The sequence below is a fragment of the Capra hircus genome, chromosome 17, assembly GCF_001704415.2.
Source record: "Capra hircus breed San Clemente chromosome 17, ASM170441v1, whole genome shotgun sequence".
Lineage (NCBI taxonomy): Eukaryota > Metazoa > Chordata > Mammalia > Artiodactyla > Bovidae > Capra > Capra hircus.
This window is the reverse complement of record NC_030824.1, coordinates 12,919,987-12,940,062: the sequence shown is the minus strand read 5'-3', so window position 1 is coordinate 12,940,062 and position 20,076 is coordinate 12,919,987. Positions and strand designations below refer to the sequence as shown.

The 20,076-nt window shown below is 47.2% G+C and overlaps 1 protein-coding gene across 4 annotated transcripts in view; it reads left to right on the top strand.

The window, feature by feature from the left end:
- The window catches only part of C17H12orf49 (chromosome 17 C12orf49 homolog), a 27,993-nt gene extending 17,155 nt beyond the window's left edge, over window positions 1–10,838 (top strand). For 2 of the 4 annotated variants that reach the window (XM_018061211.1, XM_018061215.1), the window contains one exon: window positions 10,684–10,837. In XM_018061211.1, coding sequence (XP_017916700.1) covers window positions 10,684–10,791 — 108 coding nt within the window. In that variant the 3' untranslated portion in view covers window positions 10,792–10,837. Of the gene's footprint in view, window positions 1–10,683 lie in introns of all 4 variants that reach the window. The other 2 variants (XM_018061212.1, XM_018061214.1) reach the window with 2 other exon arrangements.

The window sequence follows — 20,076 nt, the reverse complement described above, 5'->3', positions numbered from 1 at the left end:
CTCTGTACTGTAGTCAGTTAAGAGGTGTGTTAGCTGTTTTTGGAAACTCATGGTACTGCAGACTGTATAGCGAAGCCTCCCAAGGACCTGGAACATCATGGGCCTCCCCAGGCTTCCAGCCTAGACCCCTGTCTACTCCCCTCTCTGGTTTGTTTCTGGTTCCTTCAATTGAAAATTTCCATAATTAGGAATCTTGTCTTAGTTTTGTATGCCCAGAGCTCAGCAAAGTGTGTGATACATTGGGTTTTAGGAAAAGATCAAAGATGAAACAAGAATTCCTTTAGAAGAAAATGTATTAAATTCCAAATGTTTGGGGTGATAGGTAATTGGCTAATTTAAAGCACTTCCCTTAATTCTGAATCTTAACTGCCGTGCTTATTGGTGGAGCTGTAAAGATATGTCCTGATAGGGAAAGAAATGTTCCATGAAAAGGGTGCTGTACAAAAAGGGCCACCCTCCTCGACGCAGCCTGGGACTCAGGGTGGCCCTGGACCTGGTAGCGCTGGAGCTGGTATCAAAGGGCCAACTCTGCAGCTCTTGTAGAAGCGGAGGATAGGATTTTCGAACAGGGTTTGCAGCTTTTAGCTTGCTCCCAGAGCTGACTCAGAGGCTATCCAGGGAGTGCCTCAGTTGGTGAGGCTGCACAGGTGCTGTGGGAGCTGTGTGCAAGATTTCGAGCAAGCTGTTCCCTTCGTTGGGATTTGCAGGTAAATTGTAAATGGGCAGAGACATTGCTTCTTTAATCTGCTTTTCACCAACTGGAGAGAGTGTGGCCTTGCAGTCAGTAACTCTTGCTTGTTACTAAGGCATGGCCTTGGGTAGTCTTCTTTCCTCTTTAGGTCCCAGGCCCTGCTCTGTGATACAGGATCACATCCAATGGCTCCTCATGGGGTTGTTGTGAGGTGTCCGAGTGAGTGAGGGCTCAGTCCTGGGCACAAAGTCCACATCTGCAACCCAGCAGGAGCCCAACGTCAGGTGGTCAACAAGGTTGGGAATGGGTAGGTCCCTCAGGTGGAAGGATGGGAACTACAGAGTTCTGGGTATTGTTTTCATTACTATTTTTAGAAGAACTCATGCTGAAGATAATTTTTTAACTGGAGGTAATTTAGAAATACGTCAAGATGAAAGTAATAATTACTTAAAATCATACAATCTAGAGATCAGCCTCTGTTTTTTCCTCTTCCCTCATGACTTTTTAGGCAGATATGAGAACCCTTTTTCCTCTTGAAAGCAGTCTTCTGATGAACATTCTTCTATGTGACATACAGGCCTATCTAATAATTTTTAGTGATCACATGGTGTCAGTTTCATGGATGTACAGTAATGTTATTAATCCCCTGCTGAGGGCGTTTAGCTTGTTACTTTTTTTTTTGGCTACTATAAGTAATACACTGATGATACGCTTTCACGTGCACGATTGTATGTTCATCGGAGAATGATTTTCACCAGTTTATACTCCCACCTAATGTATGTGATGAGTGTCTCTTTCTGTATACCCAAGAACCCCATGGCATTGTTTAACTCTTTGCTGACAGATCTCAGTGTTCTAATTGATGTTTATCTGATCTCTTCCCATATTTTGATTGATCATCTTATCATTCAGATGTAGTGAACTGCTGCTTGTGACCTTGGCCAGTTTTTCTCTCATTAGTCTTTATCTTACAGAGCGTTTTTCACTGAAGGAAGCCTTAAACCCCTTTTCTTGTCTTTCTCAGCCCTGCGTTTCTCAGAGGCAAGTGGCTTGTTAACAAACTAACCTTTCCAGTTGATCTAGGGCAGCAAACGGGGGCAGTTTTGCCCCCAGGGAACAGTTGGCAACGTCCAGATTGCCAGGTGGTCATTAGGTGTGATGGTTGGAGACCAGGGATACCACTAAACACCCCACTGCCCCTGCGACACAGAATGATCCAGCTCCAAGCGTCAGTGGTGCCAACGTGGAGAGGCCCTACTCTTGGTCACATTTCCTCCCTTTCAGTTAAAGAGGAAAAACTACCAGGAGCTGAGAGCTGACTTGATTATTTCCTTGCCCTTGCCTTCTGTTGTGCCCAAGTGCTGCTGATTAAATTACCTTGAAATCCCACAGGACATACGGCTTCCTCGCTGGTCTCTGCCAGCCCAGTGCTGCCTCCAGGAACTGGCTTATTACTCTGCATCGGCGTCCCTTGCGTGCTGACACAGTCCAAGCACACACACCCTCCTGTGGGCAGAATAACCTCAGGTTTACTCACAGCCCCACCCCTCCCTGTTCTCCTGTAGCAGCCCTTTGCAAGGAGGGCTTTGGAAGATGAGGGGGGAAGGGAAATGTCACTACAGATCCCATTCAGAAAACTGGTCCTTCTACTATAAAAAAGTACCACATAAGTGAATAGTAATAATGAAAAGGAAACGCTGGTAGAATTGTGAGAGCTCTTTACTGCACAGCACTTTCCCTGACTCTGTGGCATCAGTCATTGCCTTCTGAGCCCCTTGCCTGTGTGGACTCTTCCTGCAGGGTTTGTTGTCACAGTGTGAAGACGGTTTGGAGTACCGGGATCCCTGTTCTCACTCAGTCATATGGCTGCGATGTTCTTCGTCCGGTTTGCTTTCACAGGTGGGAAGAGGAACAGGTGGCTCCCTCAGGCCTGAGTGGGGACCAGTGGGGGTCATCGTGTTCGTGCAGCTGGCTCCGTGTCCTGGTAGCCCCTTGCCACATACCTTCATGTGTACGACTCGATTCACCCCTGCTGTAGAGCTGCAGTGGTGGACATTTTAAAAATAGAAGTACGGCCTTTAATATTATAAAGAAACAAAACATCTAGCCACTTAAAGCGAGTGGGTCCAACTGTCATTCAAACGTTTAAACGGGTCCTATATTGTTTCCCAGGACTGCAAGGTCAGTGTCTTCAAGGGAACCAAAATCAAAACCATATCACTGCCATCAATGCATTTTATTTGTAAGTGGGTGCTTTCCTAGTTCTTGGTGGGGTCAGTAGTTCCTCCAGTCTTTGGACTTTTTAAATTCCTACATATTTTTATGGAGCACAGTGTAGGGAAGCTCTGGTCAGCTTGCATCTGGGTTGTCAAAGTCAGAAATGTTTGCTAAATGAGAAAAGGTGGTATTGGCCATCAGTGAAATTCAAAATCTCAGTCTGTGGTGGCCACATGTCCCTATTACTGAGGAGGAGTATGTGTGTTTATAAGTGTAACAGCAGTGTGTGAGTAGCATCCTAATTTTATTGACGAGAGCACAAACATTTAGTGGCCTTAAGTAAATTAACCTCTTCTGGCTTTGGTTTTGTCATTTGTCATAGGCAGGTGATTACTAAGATATCTTGCAGATCCAAAATTCTGATTTTTGTGCCAAAGATCCTGCCACATATAAAGCAAGACTAGAGCCCAGCAACTTGGTCCTTGGCTCTGATTCTCAGAGGGTAAGTGGAGACCAGCCATCTGGAGCCTGTTTTCTTCAGACCAGGGCTTCCCCTTCTCTCTTGAAGATTTCAGCTGGGGCTCACCATTTTCTGCCTCTCTCCTCAAATATTAAATAGACACCATATTCTTCTCTGCTGGGACCAACTTATCATGTATTGCTGCTCTGCACCTGTGAAGACAGCTGCTGTGTTTTCCATCATAAAAACAGCTGCCTTTTGGCAAGGAGGCCCAGAATGTGCTTTGTAGCTGTACCTTGACACAGTGCTAAATTATTTAGACATGCTTAACCTGAGATGCTCAGAGCATCTTGGAATTCCTATTTAGGGCTTCTGTAGTTACTGCTCAGTAAAAGGTTTCCCTTTCATATCTTTTGTGATTACTAGGCAGAAATCTCAAAATATAGGAAATTACAAAGATATTAAATTATCAGATCCCCAGCACCCCCAGAGATAACCACTAATTAAAGTTTTGATGTAAAGTTTTGCCATTTTTTTGTACATAAATGTATATTTTGTGTTAGTACATAAATAAAGGTAGAATCTTGCTCTATAATATTTTAAAATAAACAGTTCCTATCGGGTTGGCTTAACTCAATTATAGCTAATTAATTTACAGAATGGGAAAAGTGTACATTTTAATTGTATCATCTGGGCCTCAACATAAAGTCAGGGTAGGGTTGAAAGCCCTTTTAAAACTGCACACAAATTTGGCATTGCCTTTCTACATCCCTTTTCTTTGATTTTTACACAGTAGGGAGACAAGTCTTTGTGTTCCTCACAAATAAATTACAGGCATCCTACCTCAGCCAGAGTTGACCCGCAGGAAGCATGAGGAGGTTGAAACCTGTCACGGCAGAACCCCACTTTCTTGAGAGAGCTAAGGAAAAAAGATGAGGGGAGCACCACTCCAAATATCCCCAACTATGTCATTCATTTCAGTGAATCACTAAGTGCAGCAATTAAGGAAATAAAAAAAATAGAATTATAAAATGTCTGGGAAGGACACAGGAGGACCATCTTTCTGGATACCTGCTTTGGGAAAAGGATGATGTGAGTTTAAAGCGGCCATGTTTTGTCAAGTTTGTGGTCCACGGTGATGGGTTTTGAGGGCAAGAGGGATGTCAGTTTCTAAAGATGTTCTAGACGCTCCATGGGTTGCTATTTGGAGCTGGCATCCTCTGTGCTTCCCTCCAGAGCCTCAAGAGGCCTGGAGTCCCTTGCACGTGCTGGACTCAGTTACTCTGAGGAAGTTTTTGCCTGGGCAGCAATCCAGGGTGTGCTCTGAGAGTGTAAGCCCTTCCTAAGCTCTGCCTGCAGCCTGCTGCATGCCAGCTTGGAGGCCTGATATAAATGGTCTTGCAGCCGCTTAGCAGCCAGCCAGGCTCATTTATTTGACACAAGTAAGCTCATTGACCTGATTTAACAGAGGGAGGAACTATGGAATCAAGTCCAATATGATCTTAAAGCCCTTTCTTTTCACACAGTCTTTTCAGACCTTTAAGATGACTGCCGAGTTAAACGATGCTCATGGGCACTCTCTCAAGGAAAAAAGGAGAAAGAGAAGCTGGAGAGATGGGAGGAAGGGGAGAGGAGAGAGCAGAAGGTGTTGGGGGCACAAACGCCAACAGTTGCTCTCTGTGCCACTTGGGGGCACCAGTTACTTAGGTTTTCTGTCCTCAGCATAGTCCTTGTTGGGAGACCGTGAGACCTGTGCCCACGTGGGCTCCCTCTCACTGAGACAATGAGGCTGTTCTGTAGACGAAGGACCATCTGGTGGTGACGACGAACCAGGACTCTTTCGCAGAGCCCTGTCGACTTTGTGCACAGGAACTCAGGCATATCCTTTTGCAAAGAAAAGGAAATCTGCTGCTGGTGCCATTGAAGACCTCAGGCTTAACTCGGGGCCTATACCGTCCTCTTCTTCCTCCCCTCCTATTTGCTGAGGTGAAATGTAGGATAGTCTCTTGACTGGTCCTACCTGGACAAAAAACATCTGGGAACTGCTTACAGCATACCATCCTGCATTGGCCCCATCGCGTTCACACGGCAGTGTCTCCTGAGGCAGGTGTTCTTTCTCATCTTCATTTTAGGAGCCAGGTTCTGACAGTAGGGTTGTATTTTTCTCCAGGTTATAGATGCCAGCTTCAGAGCCCTGGAAGGTGCACACGGGCCCAGCCCAGGCACTTTGTGATTGCAGCGACCGTCTTCCAATCATTTCTGGTGCTAAAGGCCTCTTATTTAATCTCAACAACCACGCTTATGAAGTTGTAGGTCTTTTTATCCTCATTCTACAGAACCCAGAGATTAATTTCTTTGTCTGGGAAAACATCGTCTTAGTGGTTTAAACCAGGATAGTGATCGAACCCAATCTCTTTTTGCTCCAGGACCTTGACTTTAAGCCCCTGTGACGTAAGTGCCACTGTGGGCTGAGTGCTGAGAAGGAGGTCGAGATGGAGAAGGGGTTATTTGCTTGAAAGCTTGCTATTTGGCCTAGGATTTGGATCATCCTTGATTTAAGCAAAATGTTTCACCTTCTTGCTGCTGGTCCTGCCAGAAAGAGTGTTTGAAGAATGCACTGAAAGAGGATTTTAGCCTTTCAGCACAGCTCTGGTAACTTCCCTTTTCACCCTGATCGGAGTCCTTATAATGGGCTGAAACTGTCTCCTCCTACCCAAATCCATATACTGAATTCCCAGCCCTCAGTGCGTCACAGTGTAACCTATTCAGATAAACTGCCTCTGAAGAGGTGATTAAGTTAAAATGAGGCTGTGAGGGTGGCTTCTAATCTACTAGGACTATGTCCTTATGAGAAGAGGGAGAGAAAGCCCTTAAAGAGGGCTTTAAGAAGGCCGCCATCTGCAATCTAAGAATGGCCTCGGGAGAAACAAACCTATTGACGCCTTGATCTCAGACTTCCAGCCTCCAGGACTGCAGGAGAGTAAATTCCTATCCTTTAAGCTCCCCAGTCTACGGCATTTGGTTAGGGCGGCCTGCGGTGACTGATAACAATCCTTGAAGGAAGTGATACTGAGTTACTATGCAAGCCCAAAGGATAGCATGGCGGGTAGCAACACTGAGCTGCACCGCTGGAGTCATCTTGGCGCCAGTGTGTTTCTTTTCTACGAAAGTGAACCTGAGAGCCTGCCCAAGGTTCCTTCCAGCCCTGGCCTTCAGGGGTTCTAGTTTTAGGGTCTAGCCTCAAGTCCTGAAAAGTGCTGCTTTAAACCTGTGATGTTTAACCAGAGGGGCATTTTGCCCCCCAGGGGACATAAGCCAATGTATAAAGACAGTTTTGGTTGTCATGACATGTGTATGTCTGTGTGCCTCCACCTGAGGCACACGCTCAAGTACCCTGCACAGCCCCCACCACAGAGGGTTGTCCACTGCTTAGTGTCAGCAGGGTCGAGGTGGAGAAACCCTGGGTTCAGCCTTGTTGCCCTGTGAATGGGGGTGACGTGGGATTGTCAGCTCCGGTCATTCATTCAGCGGGTACTCACTTAGCACTTACTGTCTGCCTAGCTCTGTGCTAGGTAGTGCAGAGACCTAGAAGAGTCTCCTGGGATTTAAAGTCAGGTTGATCTTAAGCTTCTGGTTTTGGGAACATGGTATTAATACCTAAACATTCTTAGGTGATGATGTTACCATCCTCCTTAGGATAAACCGTCACTTTGGATTTCCAGAGAGCGTTTTTTTGCTCAGATGGCCAAGCACCATTTATTGAATCCTGCCTCATTCACAGACCTACACTAGTATAGCTTTGTTGTTCAGTCGCTAAGTCATGTCGGACTCTTTGCGATCTCATGGACGGCAGCATGTCAGGCTTCCCTGTCAACTTGGTTCTTTTTATAAAGGATTGGAGGAGGGACTTCCCTGGTCCAATGGCTAAGACTCTGCTCCTAATGCAGGTGCCTGGGTTCGATCCCTGGTCAGGGAACTAAAACCCACATGCCGCAACCAAGAGTTTGCATGCCACAACTAAACCCTCGTGCCTCAACGAAGATTGAAGCTGTTGTATGTCCCAACTAAGACCTGGCGGGGTGCAGCCAAATAAATAAATAAAAGTAAATATGAAAAAAAAAAAAACCCCAGAAAAGATTTGAGGAAGCTATGTGCTGCTGCTAAGTTGCTTCAGTCGTGTCCGACTCTGTGTGACCCCATTCTCCAGGCAAGAACACTGGAGTGGGCTGCCATTTCCTCCAATGCATAAAAGTGAAAGTGAAGTCACTCAGTCGTGTCCGACTCTGAGCGACCCCATGGACTGCAGCCTACCAGGCTCCTCCGTCCATGGGATTTTCTAGGCAAGAGTACTGGAGTGGGGTGCCATTGCCTTCTCCAGAGGAAGCTATGTATTTATATATAATACTGATCAGTAGAACCAGTTTAAAAGGAATGGCTACCCACTCCAGTATTCTTGCCTGGAGGATCCCATGGACAGAGGAGCCTGGCAGGCTGTAGTCCATGGGGTCGCAAAGAGTCGGATGTGACTAAGTGACTGACACTTTCATAGTGGAATGCCAACATGCAGGTGTGAGAAAGCAACACAGTTGATGCATAAATCCATATATGCATTTTTCCTAATCACAAAGTGACATATTATAGAAAGTCAGAGAAGTAAACAGAATAAAAACTTTCATAATCCTTCTATCTGTAGATAACCACTATGTGATACATCTCTTTTTGTACACATGCACATATATTTGACAAAGAAAATTGCAACCCTATTTTACCATTTTGTCACCAAGTGAATGGCCCTTGAAAGGGGCTTTGACATCTAATTTGGTGATCACAAGGCAGAGAAAGATGTCTGCATGCCAGACTGGCTGTGGAGTTAGGTGACCAGGGTCACTACTACCAAGAATGCATTGATCCAGGGAGATGGGCGAACACCCATATTTCACAACTCCAGAGGGCATCGTTCACATAGTACCAGAATGGTGTATTCTGTCACCCCTCCGCCCCGCCCCCCTTGTGTGACCCAGCAGCCCTGGAACTCTTATTTTTTGTAGCGGCTTTGTTGAGCTGTAGTTCACTTAGCATGCAGTTCACCCATTTAAAGTGTACAGTTCAATGATGTTAGTGTATTCAGAGCTGTGCAGCCATCACCACAATCAATTTTCGAGCATTTTCATCACCCCAGAAAGAAGTCCCGTACCTGTTAGCTATCACTCTCCCAGGTCCCCTGATCTGTCCAGCCCTAGATGACCACTGACCTACTCAGTCTGTAGATCTGCCTATTCTGGACATTTCATTTAAGTGGAACCATATATGATCTTTGGGGCCTGGCTCCTTTCCTATATCATCATGTTTCCATGACTTGTCCAATTATAGCATGTATCAGAACTTTGTTCTTTTTTTAAAATTTATTTTTCTAGTTGAATTGTTCATATAGAGTTCATTCACCTTTTTAAAGTATACAGTTCAGTATTCTTTCCTGTTCACAAAGCTGTGCCGCCACTACCACTAATTCCAGAATATTTTCATCCCTCCGAAAGAAACCCCATACCTATGGGCAGTCATTCCTCATTCTTCCTCCCTGCCAGCCTGTGGCAACAATTTACCTTCTGTCTCTACTGACTGACCTATTCTGAATAGTTCACATAAATAGAATTGCACACCATGTAGTCGCTTGTTACTAACCTCTTTCACCCAGCATGTTTTCAAAGTTCACGCCTGTTGTAGCATGTGTCAGTACTTCATTCCTTCTTATGGCTAAATGTTCCGCAGTATGGATAGACCCCCTTTGCCTTATCCATTCATCAGTTGATGGGCATTTTTGGTTATTGTGAATAACGTTGCTCTGAGCATTTGTGTACAAGTTTTAGGTGGACATAGGATTGCTGTTCCCTTCTGTGCATATACCTAGAAGTGGAATTACTGGGTTATGATATGGGTTTCACCTTTTGAGGAATTGCCAGTCTGTTTTCCAAAGCAGTTGTACCACTTTACATTCCCACCCAGCAGTGTACGAGGATTCCGATTACTTCACACCCTTGCCAACACTTGTCTTTGTTATTGTAGCCATCCTAATGATAATGAAGTGGTATCTCGTTGGGGATTTTGAATTAGCATATCCTTGATGGCTCATGATGCTGAACATCTCTTCATGTACTTAGTGGCCACATGGACATCTTTAGGGAGGTGTCTATCTTAATTCTTTGCCCATTTTAAAATTGGGTTGTCTTTATAAATTGTTAGACTTCTTTATGTATTTTAGATATGAGCCCCTTGTCAGATATATGACTTGCAAACATTTTCTCCTGTTCTATGGATTGTCATTTCGCTTTCTTGATGGTGTTCTTTGAAGCATAAAAGTTTTAGTTTTGATGAAGTTCAATTTAATTTTTCTTTGGTTGCTTGTGGTTTTGGTGTCATATTGTGATGCTAATTGATTTTTAATGAATGATAATATTCCTTGGAATAGATGTAGCATAAAAAGATAATTGTTTGATACTAATTGCATAATGTTCTTTGTTTTAATGTCTTCATGCCCACCCTCACCCCCAGTATCTTTATTCTGGTGACATCTGGATTTATACCTCAAGCCGTTTGCAAATTGCATTAGACTCCTGTAGCCTTTGCAAACACATCATTGTTCCATGTGTCCTTTTTTCCTCCCCTACCAATGTGCTTCGCGGTGCCCAGACCTCTGCAGTGCAACTGACAAGGAGCAAAAGTCTCCATACAGCACAACTTAGCTGCCCTCCAAGTGCCTGTCCTTTGATCGCCAGCGTTGCAGTAATGCAACCTTGTGGGACCGCGTCGCCATCTTCTGGCAAAGTCGGAAAAGTGCAATGCCAGAAACTTGAAGGCTTTACGGAAGGTCTTTTTGTTTTTTCCTTTCTCCATGGCAGTTTGTCAGGTACCAATTAACTCTTTTCATTCTGACCTACTCCTGTTGCTTTAAGGTCTTTTCACCTTTGGAGGTAATGTTTAAAAATTCAGCCACTTACAAAAAGTGAACCTGTTTTCTATAAGGCAGGGAAGCTTGTGTGTCTCTCATTCTACAGGCAACTCCTAGTGTGTTAAACATTTTTACTAGGAAGCAGTTCTTTACCTTCAGTGTGGAAAGGCAAATGAATACAAGTCATTTCTTGCGTCATTTGGGTCAAATTGTTATGTTTGTTGAGTCCCTGGTAGGCTAGGACTCTCTCAGGTGTACCATTTTGCCAGCTTTGCCCAGCCCTCCCAGGTCTACCCAGGTCTATGTATTGTTCCCACTTTGCTGTTGAGAGTGAGGCCCTAGGAAGATAAGTGACTGATCTTTGTTTTCTAGGACAGAATGGGCAACAATTTAAAAAAATTAAAAAATGATGGAGCAATTACGATGTACAATCCGTCTACTCAAGGCTATAGTTTTCCCTGTGGTCACGTATGGATGTGAGAGTTGGACTGTGAAGAAAGCTGAGCGCCGAAGAATTGATGCTTTTGAACTGTGGTGTTGGAGAAGACTCTTGAGAGTCCCTTGGACTGCAAGGAGATCCAACCAGTCCATTCTGAAGGAGATCAGCCCTGGGATTTCTTTGGAAGGAGTGATGCTGAAGCTGAAACTCCAGTACTCTGGCCACCTGATGCGAAGAGCTGACTCATTGGAAAAGACTCTGATGCTGGGAGGGATTGGGAGCAGGAGGAGGAGGGGACGACAGAGGATGAGATGGCTGGATGGCATCATGGACTCGATGGATGTGAGTCTGAGTGAACTCCGGGAGTTGGTGATGGACAGGGAGGCCTGGTGTGCTGCGATTCATGGGGTCACAAAGAGTCGGACACGACTGAGCGACTGACCTGAACTGAACTGAATCTTTGGTATCCAATATAATGCCTTATACTCTATTTTAATAAATCTTTATTGAATGAAGAAAAAAAAAGAAATTCTGTGTCCTGACTCCCGACCTACTTTTCCTTCACCACACCCAACTGCTTCTCCTATCGTAAATGCCTCAGTCATTTCAACAAATATTTGCACTGTTGTTCAATGAGAGAACAGGTGTTTATAACTTTCAATCTTTAATAAAAGGAGTAAAAATGTGATTATTAAAAGAATGTGCAAAAAACCACCTACACCAGTATTCATACCAGTGTTAGTCACAACAGCCAAACAGTAGAAACACTCGAAATGCCCATCGACAGATCAACAGATAAAAACATGCACCATCCATACAGGGGAATATGAGTCAGCCACAGAAAGGAGTGAGGTATTGACACAAGCTGCAGCATGGTGACTGTTGAAAATGTGATGCTTAGTGAGAGAAGCCAGTCCCCAAAGGCCATGTGTTATATCATTCCACTTATATGGAATGTCTAGAATAAGCGAATTTATAGAGACTGGAAGCAGATTACTATATGAGGGGAATTAAGGGTAGCTGCTAATGGATGTGGGATTTCTTTCAGGGTGATGAAAAGGATCTGAAGTTGATGGTAGAGATGGCTGCACAACTCTGAATATACCAAGAAATATACTGAAAATACACTTGAATAGGTGTGCATTTTATACTACATCCCAATAAAGCTGTTTTTAAAGTGTGTACAGTGAGCTTTGCAAAGAGCTGATGTGTGTATTGGGAAAGGGTGTTGGGCTTGGGACCCCACGGAGGAAGTGGAGCGCTGGGCTCAGCCAGAAGGACCCCAGCTTAAACCCCAGTTCTGCCCTGGACAAGTAGCATCGTTTTACCTCAGTACTTAGCTGCTCTGGAGCTTGTTTCCTTATTTGTGAGACAGGCATGATAGTATGACAGTACCCTCTTCACAGGCTCTTTTTGGATTAAATAGATGGTGTATGTAAAGTTCCTTACACATAGCCACACTCAGCAAATACTCATCCCTGTCTTTCGACCCTGAATTGCCATGAATCTGTGACTTCAGGCTAGCGAACAGACTCTGAAGCCCCCTTTGCCTCCCAGAAGCATCTAGTGGGTTAGGGTTAATGCAGTTGAGTGGATCCGAAATGTGAAATGAGGGGTTTGGACTAAGCTAAAAGCCTGGCCACTGCAGGAGTCTGTGGTGTCTTTGTTTTGATACCCTAAGTTAGTGGTCTGCTTGAGCCCACTCTGGTCTGTCCTGTAAGACCCCAGTCCTGCGTGTGGCGGCTTGTGAGCCTGTGGGCACACCTGCATTGTCCTCCAATCCTGAAAGGCCTGTGCAGCATCTCTAGGCAGTGCCCTCCTCCTGTCTGCTGGTCACCCCCACCTCTGCCTCCACCAGCTCCTTCCTCAAGGGGCCGACTGGCAGAGGGGCCTTGTTATAAGGGGGATGCTGGGAGTGTGGCCAAGAGCAGCTTTTCCCATACCCTCGTAAAGCAGTTTTGTCTTGGATGAATAAGGACCCTTCAAGCTACTCTACACAAACAGTGCTTGGGATAAAGACAGATAAGCATGTGCCAGTGAGGCTGGGGGAGAAATGGAAGGGGGTGTCTTGAATGTCTCTACCGACTCCAAGCCAACAAGTCACATCTGTTGTTCCATCAGACACCTCAGGACCAGAGGAAATTAGCTCCAATGGTGACCCCTGACCCCTCCCAACAATCCTAGGTAGCCTGGGGACCTGGCGAGTCCCATCCTGTGCTCTTCTTTGAACCCGAGGCCTCACTTAGTGGGGCGGTGCCCAGCACGGGGGAGTGAGTCCTGAACTCACCCTGAATGAGGCCAGGAAGTGGGGGTCAGACCCAGCCCTGCATCTCGATGTGAGATGAAGGCATTAGGCAAGAAGTGGCTGAAAATGAAGGCCATCTGTGCTCATTCCTGAGCCCTCTCCACCCTTCTGTCAGCACATGTCCCGGCTGAGCTGTTTATCCTGTATGAAGAAGCCTTTCTCCCTGCAAACATATGCTGGTTCTTGCTTCTGCCTGAGTGCTGAAGCCCCATTGATGACACAGATACCTGGAGATGGGTGTAGGAGATAAACCCAGTCAGGGCTGAGGGCAGTCTGACCCTCCCAGGTAGATCTTGGTCAAGGCATATGTGAAGGGACAATTGGGGGGTGGGGGGAGCCGTATTCAGCCTGCAGGCTATAGTGTACTAACCTCTGGTTTAGCAGGCCCATCTTAATTGTTCAAACTCCCTCCCTTCCTAGTGTTGTCCCTTATTTTAGAGACAAAGTGTTAGAAAAGGCCGAGTCTGTTCAGTGATCACAAAAAGGTCTCTAACAACCACGAAAGGCCACCTTTAGAGAAAAACCTCCACCAAGTGGAAGCAACAAGAATTTGGAGCTTTTACCCTCCGGCAGATGCTGAGAAATGAAGATTCTACTTTCTTCCCATTGTCCCTCAACGGAAGGCTGGGTGTTTTAATTAGCTAATGTTGGCAAATTGCTTTGAAGAAAATTGTAAAATGTTTCGTGCTCCAAGTGCCAAGAATTCTAATTAGCTTTCCTTAAAGATACCACCTGGAAGTGTGAGCGCTTGTTGCTCGAGGTCCCAGCCAGCAAGAATAACCTGCGGACCCCAAACCGGTTTTTAAGCAAACGCAACTGAATACAAACAGATCTCTACGTTGATGTCATACTTTCTTCCTTCTGCTGAATCTGATTCCTAGCAGCTGGGATATTAAGCCCCCAAAATGGAGGTTTGTTGTTGTTGGTTTTTTTTTTTTTTCCGAATGAAAGTCTGGTGGCAAGGGAGACATGAAATACATTAACCCATCCATTTGTCACTTGCCTGTGTTGCCTTTCGGATTTTTAGCTTGTGCATCGGAGGCCCTGCCCTGGCGCGTCAAGGTCACGGAGAGGAGGAGGCGGGCAGCCACTCAATCTTGCAGCGGGGCCGGCTCCCAGGTCCCCCGGTCTGGGAGAGACGCGTGTATGCTCTGTCGCTCTTAACAGCTGCGTAATGAATTTGCTCTCCAGCAGTCTCGTTTCATGTGGTGGCGGTGGCGACAGCAGCGGCATCTGATTTGTGTCACCGTCAGAAGCAAGTGAGATGTGGTTAATATGGACCTTAGCCACCGACGGGCATTGATTGGGAATCTCCAGGCTCTGACAAAGTCCCGCTAAATTGGCAGGGCCGGGTGCCATGTGAGAGGAGGCGCCCAGCCCGGGACCGGGGAGGAATTCCTTAGCCTCACCACCACTGGCATCTGAGGCCAGGTGAGTCTTTGAGGTGGGAGCGGGGAGGCTGCTCTGTGCGCTGTAAGGCATTGAGCAGCATCTCTGGCCTCTACCCACTAGGTGCCAGTAGCAGCCCTCCTTCCCAGTGGTGACAATGTCCCAGTGTGTCCCAGTGTCCCACGATGTCCCAGACACAGTCTCATGTTCCTGAGAACCACCGGGTTAAGGGGAGGGGTGGGGCAGGGAGTCATGTTGTTCAGGGACACACTTGTACCAGCGACCTAGTGGAGAGGGGGCTCCAAGCATCACTCTTGAGTCCTCTGTGCCATATCCTCCTCTAATCCACGAGCGAGTCCCAAAAGTTCTACCTCGACGGCATGTTCTGCAGCAGACTACTTCCTGCCACCCTGCCTCGCCTGCTCTCATTCAAGCCCCTACATTTCTGGTCTAGAAGAGGCCAGCAGCCTCCCAGCTGGTTCTCCCACTCCCCTTTGCTCCCTACAGAGGGACCCTCAGGAAAGGAAAGCGAGAGCATCTCACTCTCCTGCAGGAAGCCGCAGGCTCCCGGGCATGTACTCTTGAAATCAGCAGGCCCACCAGGCGGTGTGCTCTGTGGGCGCCTCCCCACTGCCCACAGACATCCTTCCCGCCCCTGGATCTCTGGTTGAATCTCTCCAGAGGCCTTCCCTCACCCCTTCCCTGAAGACCAGACATCCGTGTTCTCTGAGCCAGGGTCCACAGCCTCAGCACTAGTGCCATTTGGGGCCAGATGATTTCTGTAGTGGGAGCTGCCGTGGGCATTGAAAGCTGTTGGGCAGCGTCCCTCACCCCTCCCCACCTGATGACAGTGGCACCTCCACTGTGACGCCCAATAACATCTCCAGACATGGCCCACTGTCCCCGGAGAGGCAGCATCGCCCTGGTGGAGAATCATTGCTCTCCGGCAGGTGTTTTATTTTTCTTCGTGGCGCTCTCTGACAGGCCATCCGATCTGTTTGTCTTCTTCAGTGGAATGCAAACTTTAGAAAAGCAGGGACTTAGATTTGTCCCCTGCTGTATTCCAAGGGCATAGGATGGAGCCTGGGACATGGTGCTGCTGCTGCTGCTAAGTCGCTTCAGTCATGTCAGGTGCTCTGTAATCACGTTGAATGTTACGAACTTCATGCTTCTGAGTAACCTGTGAGGGGAAGGGGTCATGGAGGGGGGCAGGGCTGGCCTGCAGAGTGTGCCTTAACTGGTCATGGACACTGAAATGCTCTGCCTTGGCCACCCGCAAGCTCTTTAAAGCACAAAGAAATCTCAGGAAACCTAAGCCAGGGGTCTGGTGGAAGGGTGGCTCCAGAGCCCCTCTACCAGCGGAATAAGCACTGCCAGGGATAAGTGTCATTTTTCGCAGGCACCCAGATGAGCCTGCAGGTCATCCTTGGAGGCCACCAGGCTCTGTTGAGAGTGACTGGTCTCTGGCCAGCATACATTCTCAAACGGAAGGATTTGTGTGGTCTGGAGAGCCAGCGCGTATTCTAGCTTTTGCTCGCGGTTGTCTTGAGGCTTTCTTTCCTGGCTGCAGGCGGTACTTGGAACTTAGCTAATGAGGGCAATTCTTTTCTCCATCCCCTCTCCCAGCATCACCGAGACTTCCAGGTGATGGCTGTGGTCAGGCGTGGTGAGCCCTACAAATACAACTGCAAACCAGTGTCATGGAGGCAGGGGGCCCGTGTACAAAGCCACTTCTTCTTCCTTCTGGTACTGCTCTTTCAGCGTCTGGTGTTTGCAGGTTATTTCTCCCACCTTATATTCATAGCGATGGGGGCATACTGTAAAGTGTAGCTAATTAGGAGAAATATGACTTCAAACTGGGACTCTTCCACTGACTGCATGGCTTTGGCAAATATCTTCACTTTTTAAAAACTCAGTTTGTCAATCTCTACAATGGGGGTAATAATACCCAGGTCTCCATTTCCTCATGAGGATGCCATGAGAAGAGCAGGGCTCCTCACCTGGCCTGGCCTACTTAAGGCCTCACTGGGGAGCTGCTGTTATTATTTCCTACCTGCTGGGGCCTGCCTTTACCCAGCTCAGCCCATCGACAGGGTTCACCCGCCTCCTCCCTTCGCCTCTCAAGTGCGGCTCCTGCTGCCTCTGCAGTGTCATCGTCCCCACCAGCGAACGACCTCCCCCCTCCCGACTCTTGCCCCCTCTCCCCTCTTCCCAGCACGCGTATCTCATCACTGTGATTACGCCGTGTTAGCCACTGTGATTGTTGCATGCCTCGCCACCTCATTACTGAAATAAAGTTAACATTAATGGGAGTCCTGCAGCTAATCCCTGTGCTTACCTCTCCTGAAAATGCATTCCAGTGATTAGCAGGAGAGACACATGCATATATTCATTTAAAAACTCTTCCCGGCTCCCCCCTCTCCCGCCACATCTCCTCCTCTGTCTCTGCAGAGATGGAGGCCAGGGGGCCTTTTAGCTGCCAATGGGCAGAGGAGGCAGTGAGATCCTTCCGAACTGGGGCAGACAGGATTTTGGGAGCAGCCGACTTTTCCCCCTAGAAAAAGATATGCATCCGTTTCCTTAGGGCAGAGTGCAATTAAAAACAAAACCAACCCACAGACAAAAGGCCTTGGAGGGAAACTGACCAGGAGCTGTGTGGTAGCCCCCGTACTTTCTCCTAGGAGACCTCGGGAAAATAGCTTTAACCTTCCTAATGCAGTTTCCTCCTCTCCTGAAGGGGATGTCAGCACGGGGAGGATTATGTCAGATGAGGAACATGGAAGAGCCTAAGGCCTCAGGGCTTGCTTCCCTCCCCTCTCCACCCCTCCCCTCCCCTCCCCAAGGATCACTTCCCCCCCACCCCACCCCTGCTCCGGGTCTGTGAAACCAGAGGTCACGTGTGTCCACGGGGCTCCTTGAGGTCCCCAGTGTCGAGAGATGGCGCCGAGCACGATGAAGATGAATTTCTCTGTGACACATTGTCATTCAGAAGAACTTGGGTGAAACTCACTCCATCTTCCTCCCCTCCCCACCCAGGAGAATCTGTAGATCTCTCACAGGGTTCGGGAGCCAGGCTCCCAGGCCCACCCAGGTAACCAAAGCTCTCCTTTCCTGCACTGCCTCTGTCCTGATTAAAGCAGGGGGCAGGATGACCCCCCTGTGCAGCTCCCCCCAGCTCGGCCGCAGCCAAGAAAAGGGAGCAGGGGGACAGCAGAGGGGAGGCCTGGGGCTGTAATGAGATTCGCAGGCGCCCTCACTCACCCTCCGTGTCAAGGAGACATTTTCAAAAAAGATTTGACACAGCATCCTCGCAGAGCCCTTTGCCAAAATGCAAGGTGGAGGCCCCCAGAGTACTTTAAGCCGGCTTCTGTTAACAGAGCGGCCCGTCTGCATATTATAATCACGCTGCTCCAATTCCCCGTTAAGCAGCTGTTCCCACAAAGAGGGACAATAGCCCAGCCCCACCCCTTTGAGAGCTGATTTCAGTCTTGTCTTTGCCGGTGCCAATTCTTTGATCAGTTTTCACTTAGGATCTGGAGGGCATGTTACAAAGTGCTTTGGGCTGGCTGCCAACAGGCGCCTCACTGGAGCATGACAGGGGCCCAGAAGTGTCAGTGTTGGGAGAGAGACAGTGCTCACAGGATGCCTTTTAAAAAATAATTATGTTTGAATTTTAAAAGCAATCTTCATATATGTTAGTAGATTCATTTATATGGAAAGCTATGCTGGTTCCTATACCCTTTAATATTTGATGTTGCATCAGCTTCCTTCACAGTTGGGATAAGTGTTCTGTGGCATCTTGGGGACTTTTGGGATCCCTGGGTTAAAGAAAAAACAATGAGAGGGCTAGATACTGTCATTTCTTTCCCATTCCTCATCTGTTCTCCTTCCTCCCACACCTCAACCAGATGCTTTGTTGCTAAATTGATTGTAGAGGATCTGAGGGAGCAAGGCGGGAAATGGGAGGAGGGTGTCCAAAATAAATTTGGTTTGTTGGTGGTGGGAGAGGTAACTATATCTATTGTTTATTTTCTCTTTTATTGTGATAAAATATACCTAATATAGAGTTTACCGTTTTAACCATTTCTCAGTGCACAGTTCAGTGGCGTGAAGTACATTCACATCATTTTGCAGCCATCACCTCCATCCCAAACTCCTAAAGTCTTTCATTTTCCCAAACTGACACTGTACCTGTTAAACCCTAATCCCACCCCCACTCCCCAGCCCTTGGCAGCACTGTTCTACTTCCTGTCTCTATGGCTTTGACTCCTCTAAGACTCTCGTATGAGTGGAATCATACAATATTTATTTCTTAGTGTCTGATTTCTTTCACTTAGCATCATGTTCTCAAGATTCATGCATGTTGTGGCAGGTGTCAGAACTGTCTTTTAACAACTAATATTGCGTTTTTGTATATACTGCGTTGCTTATCCATTCCTCAGCTGATGGCCACTTGGGCTGCCCACTATTTATTGAATATTACGGTTTCCAGGCATCCATTTGAGGTGTGTGCCTACCTACAAACATCTAATTTAATTCTCACCAATGCTATTTTATAGTTGAGGAAAGGAAGCCTTGAGAAATGAAAGGTCTTGCTTGAGGCGACCCACTATTAATTGGTGGTGCTGAGATTTGGTTTTGGGGCTTAGCACTATAGTTCTTGGCACTGCCTTGGTGGTTCAGTAGCCGCAACTCTGAGCTTCCAATGCAGGGGGCTTGGGTTTGATCCCCGTTCAGGGATCTAGATCCCATTTGCCACAGCTAAGAGTTCTCATGTACAACTAAGACCCAGCGCAGCCAAGTACATAAATAATAAATAAAAATTTAAAAACATGAAACTATAGTTCTCAAACATTCCAGGATTGTTTAGGAGGTTCCTAGGCCCTGTCTTGACCTACTCAGAAGGTCTGCAGTAGGTCCCAGGAATGTGTGTCTTAATAAGCACACTTCTTCAATACAGGTCATCTAGAGAACTAGAGTGTGCTTAATATGGGTGAAGTCTAGGGGTTTTGACTACTATCCTATATGATCTTGTTCCTAAGAGAGTTGGAGGCAGCTTTCACCCCAAACATTTTAAGATAAACAGAAGTGTTCTGGGTAAAGGGACAGTTGCATCCCATGAGGCATTCACATACAGGGACATCTGTGAGGGCCTGTGGTTTGGGCTGCAGGGTCAGCTCTGAGCTTCCTAGGAGCCCAAGCAAAGAGTGAAATAAGATTAGCCATCAGATGTATCCAGCTCGTAACATAAAACATGCCACCAGGAGCACAGCTATTGTGTGCATCTTGGCCTGAGGGCTCCTCATTGAGAAGACCCTGTGCTATGATGGAAAATAGTCACAAACAGCCCGGAATCAGTTCAACAGGACCATCATAGGGCTGTGTCTTTTGAGCAAACCAAGGTGTGATGCTAACGAACCCTTCCAGTAGAGGTGAACCTGGAGAAAAGTATGCTAAGCTGTTTCAAGCCTGCCTTTCTGCAGGGGTGTGATGGAGCTCTTCATGTTCTGAAACAGATCCCCTAGCTTTTTGTTAGACTGCTGGCCTGCCTCAGCCGCTCCATTCTTTCTAGCTCCTCTCCTGAGCCTGCAGGTCCCCCTGCCCTGGAGAGACGAGCCCAGCGGGTGGCCTC